Raw genomic sequence first — 17,691 nt, 5'->3', positions numbered from 1 at the left:
CTCGGTGCCGTCTGAGCCAGCTGAAGTCAGATGAATAAGTAAATGCACATCCAGGGGGATAAATGGGCCAACCGTGCCACTGACTCATCCTCCAAATGTTTGACAGACAATACAGGCAGCCCCCGCAAAAGAAATAAAGCAAAACAGCCTTGAGGCAGGAAAGACGTGGAAAAATTACGCTCTCGCTCCCCTCGAACGAAGCTGCTTTTGGTCTTCCTGCAGAAAGCTTTTAGTAACAATTGAAGATGAAAAGAAAACCAGACACAAGTGTATAAATTCCATTTTATTTCTACCTTTAAACAGAGACAAATCGTGGTCGACTTGAAAACAAATGAAATACAAATAAAAATACTATTTATATCCGTTGTCTTGTTATCTTAATCGTAACAATCTAATGATTTTATTTCTACCCAGCGACAGTGCATGGTGCAAAACATCCCTGATTGATTAAAAAAATCCTAGACTAAGAAGCTTTGCAGTATCTGGGGTTAAATTTGTCAATAAAAACCAAGACTGAGAGAAAAAGCGATGAAAGCGCCGATTCTTAGAGGTAACAACTGTAAATATAGCGAAGCAATTTAAAAAGTCATAAGCGTTTGTACAGCTATGAAATGGGAGTGAAAGTGGCCTTTACTGGACCGTTTTACAGTAGCCACTTACTGTTGTGGAGATAGCCTCAAGCCTTGTATAAACCCTTTGTTATCCTATAATATCACAAATTTCCATACATTTTCAGATATCTTTGTAAATCATATCAGCTTCCCCACCCACCCACCCACCATGCACCATTCACCAGCATGCCAAGCCCGAGCTTCATTTAGCCACTTTGAAATATGAACACAAACTGAAATCACTCACACGTACACATATTCTGCAATAATGGCATCTAAGCTTGGATTTTTCTCAGTACATGAATCATATCATTTTATTTGAATATATTTAAATTTCACTTCCTGAGTTGAAATTACTCAATGTGAATCAGACATGAGCACACGATGAAATCTAATGATGCTCCCCCCACCAGCCTTTTTCTGCACTATCCGCTGCAGTTAAGAGTCCCACTGTCTGTCCCCTGTTAAAAAGCCATTACGCACGGCTTTCTAACAGCCACGTGGGTTTGATAGAAATCGCAGTGGGGCTGGGATGACTGTGACTGTTTGTGTACATGAGAATGCAAGGACAGATGAATGAAATCAGACCGACCAATGATGCAACGGGGCAAAAGAAAAACAAAAAAGTTTCAGAAAAGGGCAGCAAGACACCCTGAAACACTGCAGGGAGATTTCTCCAGCAGTTTACAACAGCCTGCGCTGAACTATGGCCCGCTTTCACTGGGAACACCCTGTTTGCCACGGAGGGGGTGGGGGTTGGACCAGCTCTAACATTAGGAGGTAACAGAGATGGTTCCCATTAAAAATTCATGAATCTGGAATCTGAATCAAGTCAAGGTGATCACATAAGAGGGGCAGCAGGTGGTACACTTGAATAATACCCAGTAGCATATGCTCAACTCTTGTCTATGACTCTTTTTTTAATTTTCAGTGAGAAGAAATTCTGAACGTGCTCAAAGCAATGATTGCACTCAAGCAATTAAAGTAATTCCACAATCTGGGCAACATATTTTACAAAAAGCGATCTAAGAAGCGTAGATAATCATCTACCTCGCTGCCACACAGCATTAGCTGCTCAGCCTCACGCTGGATTCACTGAGAGTTCACTGCACATGATTATCTTTAATATAATCCAGCCCCCCTTGGATTTATTTATCTTCTCAAATATCAGTGTTAAAACTGGCAAAACACGAGCTAAACTTGCTTGCACCCCCATTCAGTGTGGGTTTTTACATTTAAATAAACCCACTCTTCGTTTCATAGAAAACAAAGAGTGAAGTGGTCTCAGCTGGAGCATTTTGAAAGGTCAGAGTGAATGAATCACCATCTCGTCTCCATTTGTTTTTATGTTTTGCTTTTTTTTTTGTTGCTTTTAATGAGTGAAAATGGGGGGGGGGGGGGGGGGGAATCTCTCATCTCCTCAGCAGGCATCTTAAGTATCGTGTGCAAAGTTCAATACAGATGCAGTGTCAGTGGCGCCTATTTGTGCAACATGTTAACTGCACGTGGTGATGTCATTTACCTTCCTGGTCCTCTCAGCCTTGCAAAAATAATCATTAGCTGCATCAGAAGCCAACAATCATTAGAAAAAAAATAAACATTTAGGATTTTATTTGATAAAAACAGCAACGTCTGGCTCAACCAGATTTGTGTTGTTCATTTGTTCACGATTTTTCCACTTATGTGTAAATGCCACTTTGTTTCCACTAGGTGTTAAACTAACCCAAACTTACACATCCTAGCTTCTACGCTTTGAAAGTCTCGCTTATAAAACACCGCCTGTCAATTCAAGGTACCACAGAGAGAGAAAAAAACGAAAAGAAAAGCAGCCATTATCCGTGACAAACATAAAGCAATGGCAAAGTGATCAACATGATGGCATGCCTCAAATAAATGGTTATTTTTTATTCAACTTCAGTGAACTAAAAACGAGAAAAAGAAAAAGTAAAACCACATTGGTTTCATTTATCTACAGAGAAAAGAGGAAGAGAAAAAAAAAACAAAAAAAAAAAAAAACAAAAAAAAAACTATTTCACATCCATGACTGAAATCATTGGTTTTCAAAAATGGAAGAGGAAAGAAAAAAAAATATATATATATATTATTGTGAATCCATTTCATTCGAGGACTCACCTGCACATATATCCACCCGTGCACCCAGTGTGTGGTATGTGCTGTTACCGTATGACCGTGCAACTTGATCCCCAAAAACCCAGCACCCCCCTCCCGACCCATCACATAACACAGAGATACACGGACCTCAGAGACAGGATGTACAAAAGCTTGTGTTTAACATCAAACAGTGCAGGCCTTACTGTAAACAGCTAAGCCACCCCCCCACCCCTTTTTTACTCCTCCTCTGCAAGGTTTGAGCTTATATGAAGGATGGGCAGAGCCCACCTCTACAAAATGACAGGAAAACCAAACGCAGGACACAGGAGGAGGCAGAAAACATACGTACAGAACACAGAAGCTCCCTCTGCATCATTCACTTTTTTTTTTTTTTTTTTTTTAAACACACTCATTCACGCAAAATTCAACCAGTCAACCAAACGAACAGTTAAAAATAGTTTTAGTGAGAAAAAACATGATTGAACCCTGGACAGTTGGTTTCTTTGTTGCCGTTTGGTGACAAGGGAGACAAAAGGTTTGGGAGGTAGAGGAGGAGAAATAAAACAACAACAAAAAAGAAGCATTGGGCCAACAGGGGGTGGCAGGTTGTGGGAAGTGGACCCAGTGGGTGTTATTTCTTGGCCTTGGTGGCCTTGGCTGAATTTCGCGGAGGGGTGACCGGCCTCCCTGATCCCATTCCTCCCCCAGCACCGTAAGGATATAATTTCTTATCTGCTGGCTTCAGAATCTGTGAGATGGACAAAGAAGTAATCAATTAGATCGACAGACACACACAGTGAACTCTAATTTTATAGTTAATTACAATTAAAATTCTACCATCACTACATATGCGAGCCATATATTGTATCATTTTAGTGTGAAACTACTAAACGAAACAAATTTGTTTTCCGAAAAGTTATTAGTTCTGTTCTCCACACCTGGAAGGAGCACATGAGCGTCTCATCCACACTCATCATGGCACCAGCGTTGTCAAACTCTCCACAGTAGTTGGGAGCGGAGAACAGAGTGACGAGCTGCCTCTTTGCAAAAAACTCGTAACCATCTTCAACCACCTGAAGACCAAAAGGAAACCATCAATGTTACATATTAAAAAAAAAAAAAATTAAACAAAAAATAGAGGCTAGTGCCATTCAAGAATCAGATCTATAGTTTAATGTTATGTCACTCAGGCATTGTTAAAAAATAGAATATATCATACCTACATTGAAACACCCTCACAGTTTTCTTTATAAGTATTTCCACCAGTGTTTGTTTGGTCTGGGGCTTATTTTTGTTTGTGTTTTAGATGTTTTTGTCACAGCTTTGAAGTTAGCTAATGCATCTTCATAATCTACAGTTCACGTCCCATTTTCTGAAGACATTAAATATGGTAAGAAAAACACTACAAATGCCTCTGATTAGTCCTATTAAAACACAGCCACACAATGCATCGTGATTAATAAGAATTAAGGGAACACTTCTTCAGTCAATGAGTCTGAAATGTACTATACAAAGATGAATTTAGTAAACATTACCTGATGCGCCCTGCATATTAGGTCCATGTCATGTTTGTGCAAAAATTTGGCCACCACATCTGCACCGAATGTGAAGGAGACTCCACGATCGTTTTCACCCCAGCCGAGCACATCTTTGTCTGGGTCAGCCCACAGCAGGTCGCACAACAAACCCTGGTCAGGCACGTCTGTGGGTCGCATAACTCTGCGGATCTGCTCCATTGACTGGAGATCAGGAGAGAGGCCTGAGAGAGGAAACATTTTTGAAAAATACATAAATATGTGCCAACATTTGCTTCTTGGATCAAATGGTTTAGGCTTCGTAAAGTCACGTATTAACAAGGCCCACCTCCATGACAGCAGAAGATTTTCTCATCTACAATGGCAGCCACAGGTAAACAATTGAAGCAGTCTGTGAAGGTCTTCCACAATTTAATGTTATACCGTCGCTTACCTACCCCCCCCCCCCCCACCCCCCAAAAAAAAAAAACAAAACAAAAAAAAAAAAAAATTAATGCAAGATTTAAAGTTGCAAATTTGCCTTGGTTTCCTTTTAGAAGCCTCTTTTGTACTTACACTCATCATAAAAGCCATAGATTCGATTAATAGAGGCGCATTCATGGTTGCCACGCAGCAGGAAAAAGTTCTCTGGGTATTTAATCTTATAGGCTAGAAGCAGGCAGATGGTCTCCAGTGACTGCTTTCCTCTGTCGACGTAGTCACCCAGGAACAGGTAGTTGCTTTCTGGGGGGAACCCTCCATATTCAAAGAGCCGGAGCAGATCATAGTACTGACCATGGACATCACCTGCAGGGGGCAGCAGAGATGTGCAATTTAAAAACAACATGCTTTCACTGCTTCTGCCAGAACAGCCCACGCTTATCAGCTGATAAAAGCGTTAATTACAGACAAGCAAACAAGGAGAAAACCCTCTCATAATGACCGTCTTCTCCTGCGCCAGAGTGCGCCTGAAGTGCATCCTCTGAGACCCACATCATCTCTTTGTCCTGTGAAACTCACCAACCCCTTTGGTTAATTAAAACTCACCACAGATTTTCAGGGGAGCCTCCAGTTCAAGCAGGATCGGCTGGCTCAGGAAGATTTCACGAGATTTGAGGCAGAGGCCACGGATCTCATTCTCGGTCAGCTGGACGTTCTTCCCTGGCCGAGATCCTTTGACTAAAGAGGGGGTTAAAAAAAAAAAAAAAAAAAAAAAAAAAAAAAAAACAACCACACAGGGATGAGAAATTTAAGAGATTCAGCAACACCGCAAAGAGAAGAGATCTGTAAATAAGACTGAATGAAGACTGACGTAAAACAATCAAAACGTGATCCTCAGATTTTGAACCAGACCACCAGATTGGAAAATTAACACCTCCCACCAACCAACTGCTGACAAATTCTGTTAGCAGACCAGTCCAACAGACACTTTAGCAGGTAGACACATCATTTGGAGGTAATAATACACTACAGATTTTGGAAATAACACGGTACTAACACAAGACACACTTTTAAATGCTTACCAAAACATAACACCACAACATGAGCTTGTGAAGTATGCAACGAGAGGCAGCGTCTGAGAAAACCTGATCAGTGGAAAATTGCTAGATATGCACAACCTCGAAAAGCATGTGTTTCTGCTTAGGCTGCAGTTCAAACCAAAGCTAGAGGACGTGAAACCCACTTCCCCTTCTCGCTAATGTGGCTGCAGCAAAGAGATAGCAAACACTTCATTAGGACTGTAAATATGCACAGTGAAGAAGCAACGATTGGCACGCTACTGGCTGTAAAACCAATGTCTCAAAAAAAAAAAAAAAAGCAACGACACTGTATCATAAACATAATCAAGGGCCCTCTACCAGGTTAACACACACACACACACACACACACACACCAAATTAAATCAGATGCATCTTAACAAAAAGTATTAAACAAAACAACAACAACAAATTATATTCCAGGTTTAAAAGAACGACTAAACTAACCAGCCATGTGTTAATCCCTGAAACTGTGCTACATGGTTTTCTTTATAAACAAATGACTGCAGTGAACTTTGGACTAATTTTAAGACAAAACAAGGAATTTGAAGACGTGACTATGGTTTGTGGCTTTAACAATTACTGCTCAGAGCTTCCACCAGTGCATGCATGACAAGCCTGGCCTGTGATGACCTTCCACATCAGTGTGTTTTACGTTTTTAATATATGAGTAGACACATTGCTACAGGCTGCAACATGAAGCAAAGTTAAACTGAAAAATGTGCCAAAATTAACCATGGTGGAAAATGAAACAAGCTGCTCATCTGCACACACCTTTTAAAACTTGTTCTTAATTCTTTAGCTTTGTCATAACATAAAGCAAACCTCCAGTGGATGGGAGGAGCCCACAAGACAGCTTTTCTTCACCTTTAATCTCACTAAACAGGCATAATGATAAAGTGCTCTTGCTTCTTTCCCCACAAATGTTTCCAAGAAAACATTTTCTTTCACTCCACCAGTGTTCAACGTCTAAGTGGCACCACTGTCTTTGCTGCTTACTGTATCAAAGCGGATTAGCTAGCTTAACCAGAAACTATGACATCTCTGATGCTTTTTTCAACTTCAACCTTGTTGTGTGGAGAAAAAAAAAATTGTAATAATTGTGCTTAATTTTGCACTTTTTATTAAACCCTAATCTGTTCTTAGCAGAAAATGTGTGAAATGCTTGCACTGTGGGGTCCTGCAGCAGTCACCTTCCTGCTGCATTTTCCACACCACTATGAAATGTTCTGTTCAGCACATAACAACATGTTACCGAGGGCAAGAAGAGGAAGAAAACAAAACAAAAAAAAAACATTGATATTAATTAGTGAGTGTTGCTTAAACCGGTTTACTTCACAGACCAACTCATAAGTACCGTAGTAGTGGTCGGTGAAAACTGTCAGTGGTCCGAACAGGCCAGCAGGTGACTTAACTTGCCCCACCAACTTTGTTTAAACTGTCCTCAGCCTATCAGGTCATGGTCAGTTATGTCAAACACTGCACACTTGGCTTCCTGATCCGTACGGGCAACCGGATTTGTTTTATAAAGGTACCCTTAAAGCTGAATTAAGGCATAGGGAGTAACTTTTATGGCCAACAAAGTGAGCCACAATTAAAGCGGTAGCGACAACATCTACACTCAGCCTGTGGTGTCAAACTGGTAACAAGCCAGTAAAAGACATCTGTAATTATGCCATTAGGTTAGCATGTTGTTCTAGATAGTAAGAGATGATAGATATGCATGATAACAAATGGATCAAATTGTTGAGCATCTGCAAATTTAATACTTACAGCAATCTTGTGAGAAAAAAAAAAAAAAAAAAAAAAAGGCTTTTGAAAACCTAATTTTTAACTTTTATCTTCCAGGTAAGACTTTAATGACTAGCAGGAATCCTGATTATATGTAAACGGGCTCAAAACAAGTCCATGGGATATGAAAATGTTCAGGAACAATTAGTAAGCATATAATTAAGACAAAGAATCTGTGCTAACAGTTTTCCTGTTATTTTTGCCCATGTGATAAACAAAAAGCTTGAGTAATTATGACCAAAAATTGTGTATTTTTTGACCATCCTGGTTAGCGTCTTTTTTAAAATAAAAATTTTTTAAAACAAAAAACTCAGTTTCTGTCACAGAGAGCCTTTGCTGATGGGATGTTAAGAATTCAGCAGGTTTGTCTAGTGTGTGTTCAGCCATGTGTTTTCACACTTACCACACAGTCATGATAAAGACTTGAACAAGTCCAACTAATTTTCCTGACAAACTGTCGGAGCCACATCACATAAAACAGTCGCCGACACAGCTTTAATGCTAGAAAAGGTAGGAGTGTGATGTAAATGACAGCCACAGGAAGAGGGGAAAAAGTATCTGGGAGTCTCACAGGCAGTGTGAAATGATTCAGACCAAAATATTTGTCCACTGACACACCAGCTGCAGGGTGTGGATGTGATGCCATGTTAATCTGCAATTCAGTCCACTGCACACTTACACAAGACTGCTTGCGATGGAGTTTGGAATCAGGTTTGTTTGTATCGGCGACAGAATCAATCACACCCCCGCTCGTACATGTGCTGCTTGATGCCAAAGCAGCTCCTGACACAAACTGTATAAGCCTTCTAATGAGGAGTCTCATTCCCACCCAGTACATTTCTACACAGGCTAATGAACAGAGTAATATACTTTATGGAAACAACTACCTCCAACAGTCTGAGTGACAATTATATTCAAGCTGCAGGTAAACAGAGCTCTCTCTAATGGTACTGATTTAATGGCTGTCAGGTGTACAACGGCTCAGAGATAAACACTTCCCTTTTACATACCAAAAAGAGCGAACCAATGCAGGGCAGCCCTTTTCACACTGGATTTCTCTGACAATATTAAACATTTGAGATGGCTATGCCTGCTGCTGATGAACCTCAAAACAAGCTCAGCCAAAACTGTGTAATTATATTTAAACTGTTCCTTGTAGCGCTGCAACGATTCATCGAGTATTTCGAATAATTCGATTATAAAAAAATTCCTGATACAAATTCTTTGCTTCGATTAACACATGGCTCTGTAGTGTGCTGACGTGTCAAATGATGTAAATGTGAGCATTACACCCAGACCTGCAATACAAACGTCTTTAAGGGCAACGATTGAATACAGAGTCAAACAGTCCCTAGTATTTATATAAAAAAAATAAATAAAAAAAAACTCACACACACACAAAACCCCAAACAAAACAAAAAAACATTGGCAACGTCATCACTTTTGTGTTATGTTATCAGAGTTTTAACACTGCGCCAGAGTCTGTTTACACACAGTGAAGAGCAAAGAGGCGGAGCCATTACCGAGACAGTGAGCTCAGGCTCAGTGAGAAGAAAAAAAAAAAACAACCCAAAAACGTGTATCTAGTGTCCAAAACAGGAGCGCTGTTCCTGTGATCACCTTTAAAACCTTTGCCGGGAAAAAAAGCTAGCAGGAGTCCTTCATCAAACCACCCGATCAACAAACTCCAACGTGAAGAAGAGTAAACTTTATATCTGCTCCATCCACCGCCATTTGTTTTACACCGTGAAGAATCTGCAGCAAGCCTCCAGAAGTTGTATCAAAATATGCGGATAAACTGTTAACTTAGTCTGATACCCGGGCGCCAGTTTAGCTCGGTGCATTGAGCAGGCGATCATGTGCCGTACGGCTGAGAGCAGCCAGCCCAGGTTTGACCCGCGGGCCGCGGCCCCTTGCCGCATGTCTTCCCCCGTCTCTCTCTCCCTCTGCTTTCCTGTCATTTCTTCACTGTATCTGTCAATTACAAAAAAAAAAAAAAGCTGTAGGCTGGTTTATTTTTAAGAAGTTTGAATTTCAATATGGCATGTAGATACAATCAAAGGTTTTAGCTCAAGTATCTCTGATCTTGTTCACTAGTGAGGGGGTGAAGGGAGCGGGAGATTGACAGAACAAATGGTGCTGCAGCTGCAGCGATGCAGATGCTACCAGTCCACATGGTAAAAAAGAGAGGTGAGCATAAAAGTGAAGTTCTCAATTTACCGGTCAATCTGCATCCCTACCCTCACCCTATGTTCACGAGCTTTTTGTAGTGAACACAAAAAGAAAAAGAAAAAAAAGATCATCAAGGCTAATCAAAAACAAGACCTTCCACGAAAGGTAAATCAGCAGAATGACCACAAACAACATGATGACCTTCTGTTGAGTAAGGTAACAAAGATCAGTTGCGCATTTGTGTATGATTACATCACCCCAAATGGCCATTTCGTGCCAGGAAAAACCCCAATTTCATGTCCTAACCATTAAGCAATTCGTCAAAAACCCACTTCAAACATGCCCCATGTCAGTCAATTTAACTTCACAAAGCCACATTTAAATGAAATGCCATTCTAATGACACCAGAGCAGTGCTAATGATTTGATCTCCGTATTAAAAATGTTGTTTCATTAAACTTGGAACATACCCTTGTGGTTAAAGTGCATTTCTCTGCCATTAGTAAGACCAAACATTTAAGAAGTACTGACTAGTGAATCTGAACCAGCTGAGCTGTAACAGTAAAGTTGTCAAACACTTTTTGCAGGCTCATTCATAACCTTTAAAAATAATCCTGTTATCCACGAAGCAACACACAGAAGATGAAGATCAGAGCAAGCAGCCATGTTATGCCCTTATTATCACGGTCATATTTAAAGCAGAGGAAGGCAAATATTTATTAATACAGCTGATTATTACTACAGCTCTCGCTTACTCATCATGCTAATAACATGGCTTGTATTCTGCCAGTGTAAGTGTTCTTTTTCTTGTTTTGATAACACAGGAAATGTGTAGACGCAGTCCTGTTTGAAAACTTCTCTACTTTTTGCTTTTCAATAAAAGTAGCTGTTGTTAATTGTTTATCAGGTCCAACAGTAAGTTGTGATCCAAAAGCGATGCAGACACCACCACACAATGACCAACATAAATAAACATACTACAGTACCACATTAACTACACTTAAAGAATTCAAAAATCCTTTATGGGCTTTGAATAAGCCTCCAAAGATATGCCACTACTTGTGTGTTGCTAAACACAGCATGAGACATAATTAAAGGCCATCTCACATCAAAATAATCCAGGTTTTAACAGTGGCTGCGGAACACTTTTAAAAGGGATGGAGAGAGTAGAAATCAGCAGACTGACAGAGAATAATGGCAGTGTCCTGAAGTGACAACTAAAAACAGTGAAAGTAGATATAAATACTGCAGTGCTGCTTCCCACTTTAAACCTGGATTACAGAAGGCTAAGCACTGACAGAGCTTACTCCAAAGTTAGCCACACAAGCCAGTGGGCAACAGTAAGCTTATCATGAGGGGGTGCAGACAAAAGGCTTTCCAGTACACTGGTCAGGCAGCGGAAAACAAAGAGATGGAGCACAGCAGAAAGCTGAGGGGATGTCAGGGGTGCTGGAATCAACAGTTGAATCGCCCCAGCGCTGCCTCACTCAATGCCGGCTGTTCTGGCCTAGCTTACGTGATGCCACACTTGCTACGCATGCTACTAGAAGCACAAGCTAAGAGTTCAGTTAGCTCTAGACCTACGCAAGTAATCCAATTGAAACTACTTGCTACCCAAACACATTTAATTGGTTTGGTCTTGAAACATAGCCAGCATGGAGCAGGGATACCTCCTTGTCCACATGGGAGACTGAACTAGCATGAGGATAATTTCTCAAACTTTTGATGTAGTGCCTGCAGTGGGAGTCTGCCGCCTTTAACAGAACGCTGAGAATACAAATATCAGCTTACGAGTGGTTATCCTCACCAATGTGGATAAAAAAGGTCACGGTAGTTACATAAGTGGATATAAATACAGCCATTATCAGGCGTGTTTGCCTTCTCCTCTGTTTGGCAGACAGTCTTATCACAGCCCAAGTACAACAATCTATGTACAAAACACTCCAGCAGCAGCAGCAGCAGCCAGCATGGCCCACAAAAGCACACTCTCTCTGGGAGGTACTTTGACTGCACATGCATATTTGTACATAATCCCAATCACCTCCACCAGCTCAGCTTAGGCTGATCATGCAGGGCCTATATTTAAAGAAGGTAAACAAACTGAGGGCTAAGGTCAAATTTATTAACAGCAGTGATCCTGGGATAAAACTCTATCCCAAATGTTATTTCTCAATTTACTGGTCAAAAGAACTTTTTTTTTTTTGCATCTTTTGGAAAGCTGCAGTGGTAGAGAGAGACAGAAGGCAGTGGTGGAGAATGAAGGTTCGACCTGCTGGGAATCAAACTGGAGACTGACTACTGACGTCATTTATACCCCTGTGGTAAGGCCTCCAACCACTCGGCTATCAGGTGGCCCCTAAAGGCATAATTTCAATGAATCACACTGTGTGGGAGAGATTTACCTCATCCATAAAGCACCCTGAAGTAATTTTGTGATTTGTCATGCTAGGTTATATCAGAGGTCAATAACTTTTCTATGTGCATGGAGCCACAAAACACATTTGGGCCTTAAAATAAAAGCAGCAAAGCCTATTTTTATATACATATATGAAGTAGCCTTTACTACACAAATGAAAATCTAAACAACACTTCTAATGTTGCTCCAGTGACAAAATAACAAAAAGATTTTTCCATTTTAGCAGTTTCACATGGGAAAATTCATAATTGCTGTGCCCAGTGCACTGACATGCAAGGACAACTACAGGAGGTCACAACCTAGTTTCTTCTAACCGCAGTTTGAACTGTACCGCTGGGTCTGAGTACATTTATTCTTCTGTTTGATGTCCTCTGGGCTCCTATTATACAACCACAGCGCGGATGTGAAGATAAAACAGTCCTGTTTATTTCGCACACACTTAAAGCCACGACAAATTTGTCAGTGAGCAGTTAGATTTAAAGCAAGCATTTCCAGGACAGTTAGCATGTAGAGCAAACACAGAATATTGCTTGCTTCATATCTGCTTCAGGAATGTCTCGGGATTTTTGTGATGCAATTGCAATGCATTTGTTTACAACAACTACATATTTTACAGTAAGAACATAGCTTCAATAAATTTTAATAATAATGCAATTCTTGTTTTGAGAAACAAAGAAGTGACGTAAGCAGTTTGTACTGTGCTTAAAAGCAGCAGTGGAGCAAATGCAGCAAGGAGTCCCAAACAGTACTGACCTTTTATGGTAATAACACTGAAACAGTTTGTTACAATATTGTTAAACACTTAGGACTCTGGCAGGATGCTACACTCACTTTTAAAACCCAAATGGAAGACAAAACTTTTTTTTTTAAATTATAAACACATTTTTCTTTATGGAGCTGTTGTTTCACTTTCACTGTACTATCCAAAACTTTGCCCCTGTTTGATTATGGTGATACTGTTTACACTGATGCCCTTGAGTCTATCACAGAGCACTGTTTATCAGCAGTGATGGTATCTCACTGCGGCACTGTCTTGTGTATGGTTGTTTGGTTTTTTTTGTTGTTTTTTTAAGAGACTGTCAGATGCTAATCAACACTAAAAATTACTTTTGGATTACATACTCATTTGCAGGAGCATTGATACCACAGTGCCATCTTTAGCTCCTCCAGTTCAAGTCAAGTGGCTTCAATGTCATTTCAACCATTTGCAGTGGAACACTACACAGTGAAGCAAGACATTTCTCCAAGACCATGCTGCTACATATAACAGACAATCAACAAAGGACTACATAAAGTGCAAGTGTGCAAAAATTGCACAAAAAACCCAACCACAAAACAGACAGTCTAACACGCAGAAGTGCAACAATGACAGTAAGTTGTGCAAAAGACTGAGCATTGTGAAAAAAGTAACTTGATGTACAATAGTGTGCGTGTGATTGTGCAGATTAGTCCTTGAGGTAGTGACGTGTGTGTGTGTGTGTGTGTGTGTGTGTGTGTGTGTGTGTGTGTGTGTGTGTGTGTGTGTGTCAGTCCAGTCACTGAGTGTTCGGGAGTCGTGGGGTAAGAAACTGTTTTGCAGTCTGGCAGTGAGGACCCGAATGCTCCGTTATCTCCTGCCAGAAGGCAGCAGGGTGAAGAGGGGCACACACAGCCCCTCCCCTCACTAGCAGCTGAACAGTACTTGATGTTTAAAAACACTGAAAAATTTCAAGAGGTCAGTTTTGTTTCCATTATCAGACAGTCATTAATGTTAATCTGGCTAGTGCATACATTAATATTAGCCAGTATTCAATGGACGCAAAACCAGAATCGAGGGGTCCACAAGCTAGTGTACTCCAAGTGCCATTCCCAAGCCTAAATAAATGGGAGAGTTGCATCAGGAAGGGTATCAAACATAAAATCTGTGCTAAATAGCCACAATAGCATCATGTTAGGTTATCATTAAGGTGGTGGCTAGCTAGTGTAGCTAATAACAAAATTATAATGTTAATGTGAAACCAGTCAGCAAAAGTTATCAGTCCAGCCCATATAACATAAACAATGTTAATTTAACAGGATGATATTACTGTGTGTGTCTGAATATGTTGTGTTCTCTTAAATTTGCAGACTGAAACAGAGAAAAGAAACTGTCAGCCGACCTTACCCGCTATATTTGTTCAGCAACAGAAATATGCTGTCAAGTCCTCAGACGTACAGCGATACCTCAGACAACCTAAATTATAGGTTTTGTTGTTTTGTTTTTTTAAATTCCCAATCTTGAAATATTTGCCATACACGCTCACCCTACAGTTATCTCACTGTCTGTTTGTTTTGGCTGTCTGTATGGTTCGAACTTCATGGTCTCAAAAACAGTATTAAGCATTTTATTGAGTATTACAGTTTTCCAGGCATTTATAATCTGTATTTTTATATAAATTATATTTATAATTTTTCTAAGTATCATAACATCCCTAATATATTTTACAAGGCTTCTAAAAAAAACTGCACTTCTAAATTAGGCCTAGTTATTGCCACTGCAGACTAACATTAAATGCATCTTTCATGGTATGTTTATACCAAATGCAAATCTGTTTTACCACTGCATAATTACATACGAAGACCATGTAAATGAATATAAAACAAGGCAAATCCTGATTCCAGGAAATTATAAACACCTGTGGAAATTCACTTTACACTGAAATGGAGGACAGACTTATTGATGCCATTTGAGGGCAGCTGAAACTCTGTTTCAACACCACTTTTAGATTATAAAACAAAAAACAAGAGACACAGGTCTTCATGTTACCTTGAAAATATGTTGTCGTTGCTGTAACTTGATTCAAGTTATTGGTTGCCCTTTTCCTCACATGTGATCTAAGGCAAAAGTTTAAATACTTGGCCAACAAAAAAAAGGCACATTCTTCATATTTGTGTATCTGCAGATTGTCTTGCACATACCTTTCGTGACCTGAGAACATCTAGTCTTTGTAGTATGCACCTGTCTGCTCCTAAAGTGCATGTCTTTTGTACAGAGGCATCCTAACCTGTTTAAATAACCATTACATGGAGTACATGGAGTACGTCCCAATCAGAGCATTTTTGTTTGTACAGCTCATTAACAAGTCTCTCAGGGAAGCAGACTACAAACGAACTCCAAAAATGCAGTTGCAAAAAAACAAAAATTCAGACAGTCCAGCCAAGCCAGCGAGAAGCAAGGTTATTATAATCAACTAGAACTAAAATCAAAAGTAAAACCAGTTGTAAAGAAACATTTAAGCAAACTGAAATAAAAACAAGGTATATCCTCATTTTTTAGTCGTTGACAATTTGATCAAATTGGTTATCACAACCTTTGGTTCACGTAGTGTGAGCCAGATACCTTTTAATTTTGACATCCATTCTGAACTTCTGAAAATATCCCTGACAAATAACCTCCACAGTAAAATAAATATAAAAAAAATAAAAAAATAAAAAAAGCTAAAAGACACTAAAACCAAACATTTTTGAAACAAAGAACGTGAACAATGAGAAAACCCCATCTGGAAACTAACTGAAACCAACTAACCAAAATCTGCATTTCGTTCTGAATAACTCAACAACTCTAGTGGGGAAGGGGCTGACTGCAAAAGAATAGAATAGAATAGAATTAAACTTTATTGTCATTGCACATGCACAGGTACAGGGCAACATGCACAGGTACAGGGCAACGAAATGCAGTTTGCATCCATCCAGAAGTGCTTTAGTGATATAGATATATATCACTAAAGCATATATATATTAGCAATAAAACTACTCTTACTCAAAGAGAATTAACACGTAAAATGGAAATAGTCCACTACGGCTACCGAGTCTGATCATTTCCCCTACATAAACTCAGAAGAAAAAAACAAAACAAAAAAACAAAACAAAAAAAAACACAGGTAAAAGCACAATATCCCTACGCAAATAGCGCATCAGAATGCGTAATTTGCATAAATAGGCGAGTAATGCTCATCTTTTCCAATTCTACAGCACTCTATAACGTCACGCGTTTCCCTTCTTTTGTAGACAGCACGACAGCAAATCATCTAAATTTAAAAAATATATAAAAAAAAACCAAAAAACCAGCACCCCCAATCTTTACGGTTTGCTAAACAATCTATAAAGAGCACTGTTGTTTTGGTTTCAACCGCTGATCCAAAACCAGCCACCGAGCCTGAGAGTAGAGCGATCTTAAGTAGGCTACTACAACACACTGTGTCCGCTTTTAACTGCAGCTGACCTACATGATGTACACAATTCACTGCCACCAAGACATGCCCTAATATAACAAACACTTGGCTGTGACGCGGATTTGATCCTCCTTACCTTCCAAGAGACGCTGAATTATAGAGTCGATGTTTAATTTGTCCGGCTCCGCCATTTTCTTTATTTTCTGACGTTCTCGGGCTCAAGACGATGGTTTTCTGTGTCTCACCTTAGATTTCTGTGAGGGAAAGATGGGGAATGGACGCTGAGAGTTACTCAAATTATAATGTCGTAATTCACTGAATGAGTCACACTTGCTAGTCGACCAATGTCAAAAAACAGTCAATGAGCTTAACCGAGCTTCTGCTAGCTAGGTAGCTATTAGCTAAGTATCATAAACTAGCAGCAGCAAAACTGAACCTTGGCTAGTGAGCAAACGTTAGCTAAATAATCAAACCTGAAAATAGATAACACGTCAAACCTTGTGTCCGGTTTAATATTAATCCTCCCGTGTTGAAATCTGTGTAAATATTTATCCCCTGAGTTCGATCTTGGCCCTTTTCCCCTCGGTTTGTCCGGGTCGCCCCACTCTTCCCCCAGGAACTTTAAAAGAGGGCCGTTTCTAGCGAAGCGTCTACGGTAACACAGGAGGGTGAATCAAACCGAGGTCTTCACACGTTTCTCAAAAAGCGATTGGTCAATCGCAGACCTCAGCTCCCCAATATTCGCATCTGATTGGATACACACTGGGTCCGTCTTATTCTTAGGCACCGCCTACAGCACTTTACAATGGCATCAATGAAGATTTAAATTAAAGCTCAAAGCGCGCCACCCAGTGTGTCGACGTGGAACTGCACTTTAAACCCTAAAACCACACTTTGATCTTAGTTATGCATCTTAGTTAATTGAAGTTGAGGCTTTTAATACAAGCAAAAATCTGACACACACAAGTGTGTGTTTAATAAACGAAATAAAACGATAAAAAGGTCTGTCAATGTGGTGAAATGCGCACGAATAATACAAAGGGCTTTTGTGCATCTTTTCATTAGTACTGTCAGTCATCTGTTACAGTCAGCTGTAAGCCACTATGGAAAATAAACAGTCTGATACAAAAACAAAAGTCCAAAACTAAATAAAAAGTAAGAGTACAGTTTCATGTGAAAAGCATGATTCTACATTTTTTAATTTTTATGCCTAGATGACTAGTGACATTAAATTTAATTTTGATAATACTTCAAAATAGAACTCAAAGTCTCTGAATGTGTTTAAAGGTGACTGCCAACTGGCTTGACTTTAGAAGGACTTTGGTAAAAATCTATTTTTAACAAAGAA

At 39.8% G+C, this 17,691-nt stretch overlaps 1 protein-coding gene across 1 annotated transcript; it reads right to left on the bottom strand.

The window, feature by feature from the left end:
- Nucleotides 1–268: 268 nt before the first annotated feature.
- ppp1caa (protein phosphatase 1, catalytic subunit, alpha isozyme a) lies at nt 269–17,004 on the bottom strand. Its single transcript, XM_004552474.5, has 8 exons — nt 16,841–17,004; nt 16,480–16,597; nt 5,285–5,416; nt 4,814–5,044; nt 4,587–4,691; nt 4,259–4,482; nt 3,662–3,796; nt 269–3,471 (listed from the first exon to the last, which is right to left on the bottom strand). The coding sequence occupies exons 2-8, from the start codon at nt 16,532–16,534 to the stop codon at nt 3,355–3,357; spliced, it is 999 nt and encodes a 332-aa protein (XP_004552531.1). The 5' UTR covers nt 16,535–16,597; nt 16,841–17,004; the 3' UTR covers nt 269–3,354.
- Nucleotides 17,005–17,691: the final 687 nt, after the last annotated feature.

The sequence above is a fragment of the Maylandia zebra genome, linkage group LG4 (assembly GCF_041146795.1).
Source record: "Maylandia zebra isolate NMK-2024a linkage group LG4, Mzebra_GT3a, whole genome shotgun sequence".
NCBI classification, from domain to species: Eukaryota; Metazoa; Chordata; class Actinopteri; order Cichliformes; family Cichlidae; genus Maylandia; species Maylandia zebra.
The sequence above is the reverse complement of the archived record's forward strand: the minus strand, read 5'-3'. Positions and strand labels throughout refer to the sequence as shown.

Bases quoted from the DNA above. Each gene is read 5' to 3' on its own strand.
- ppp1caa (XM_004552474.5), bottom strand. From the start codon at position 16,534: ATGGCGGAGCCGGACAAATTAAACATCGACTCTATAATTCAGCGTCTC. The intron at 5,417-16,479 runs GTAAGGAGGATC...CCCCCTCTTTAG, and splicing joins AATTCAGCGTCTCTTGGAAG to TCAAAGGATCTCGGCCAGGG. The intron at 4,483-4,586 runs GTGGGCCTTGTT...TTCCTCTCTCAG, and splicing joins AATCTTCTGCTGTCATGGAG to GCCTCTCTCCTGATCTCCAG.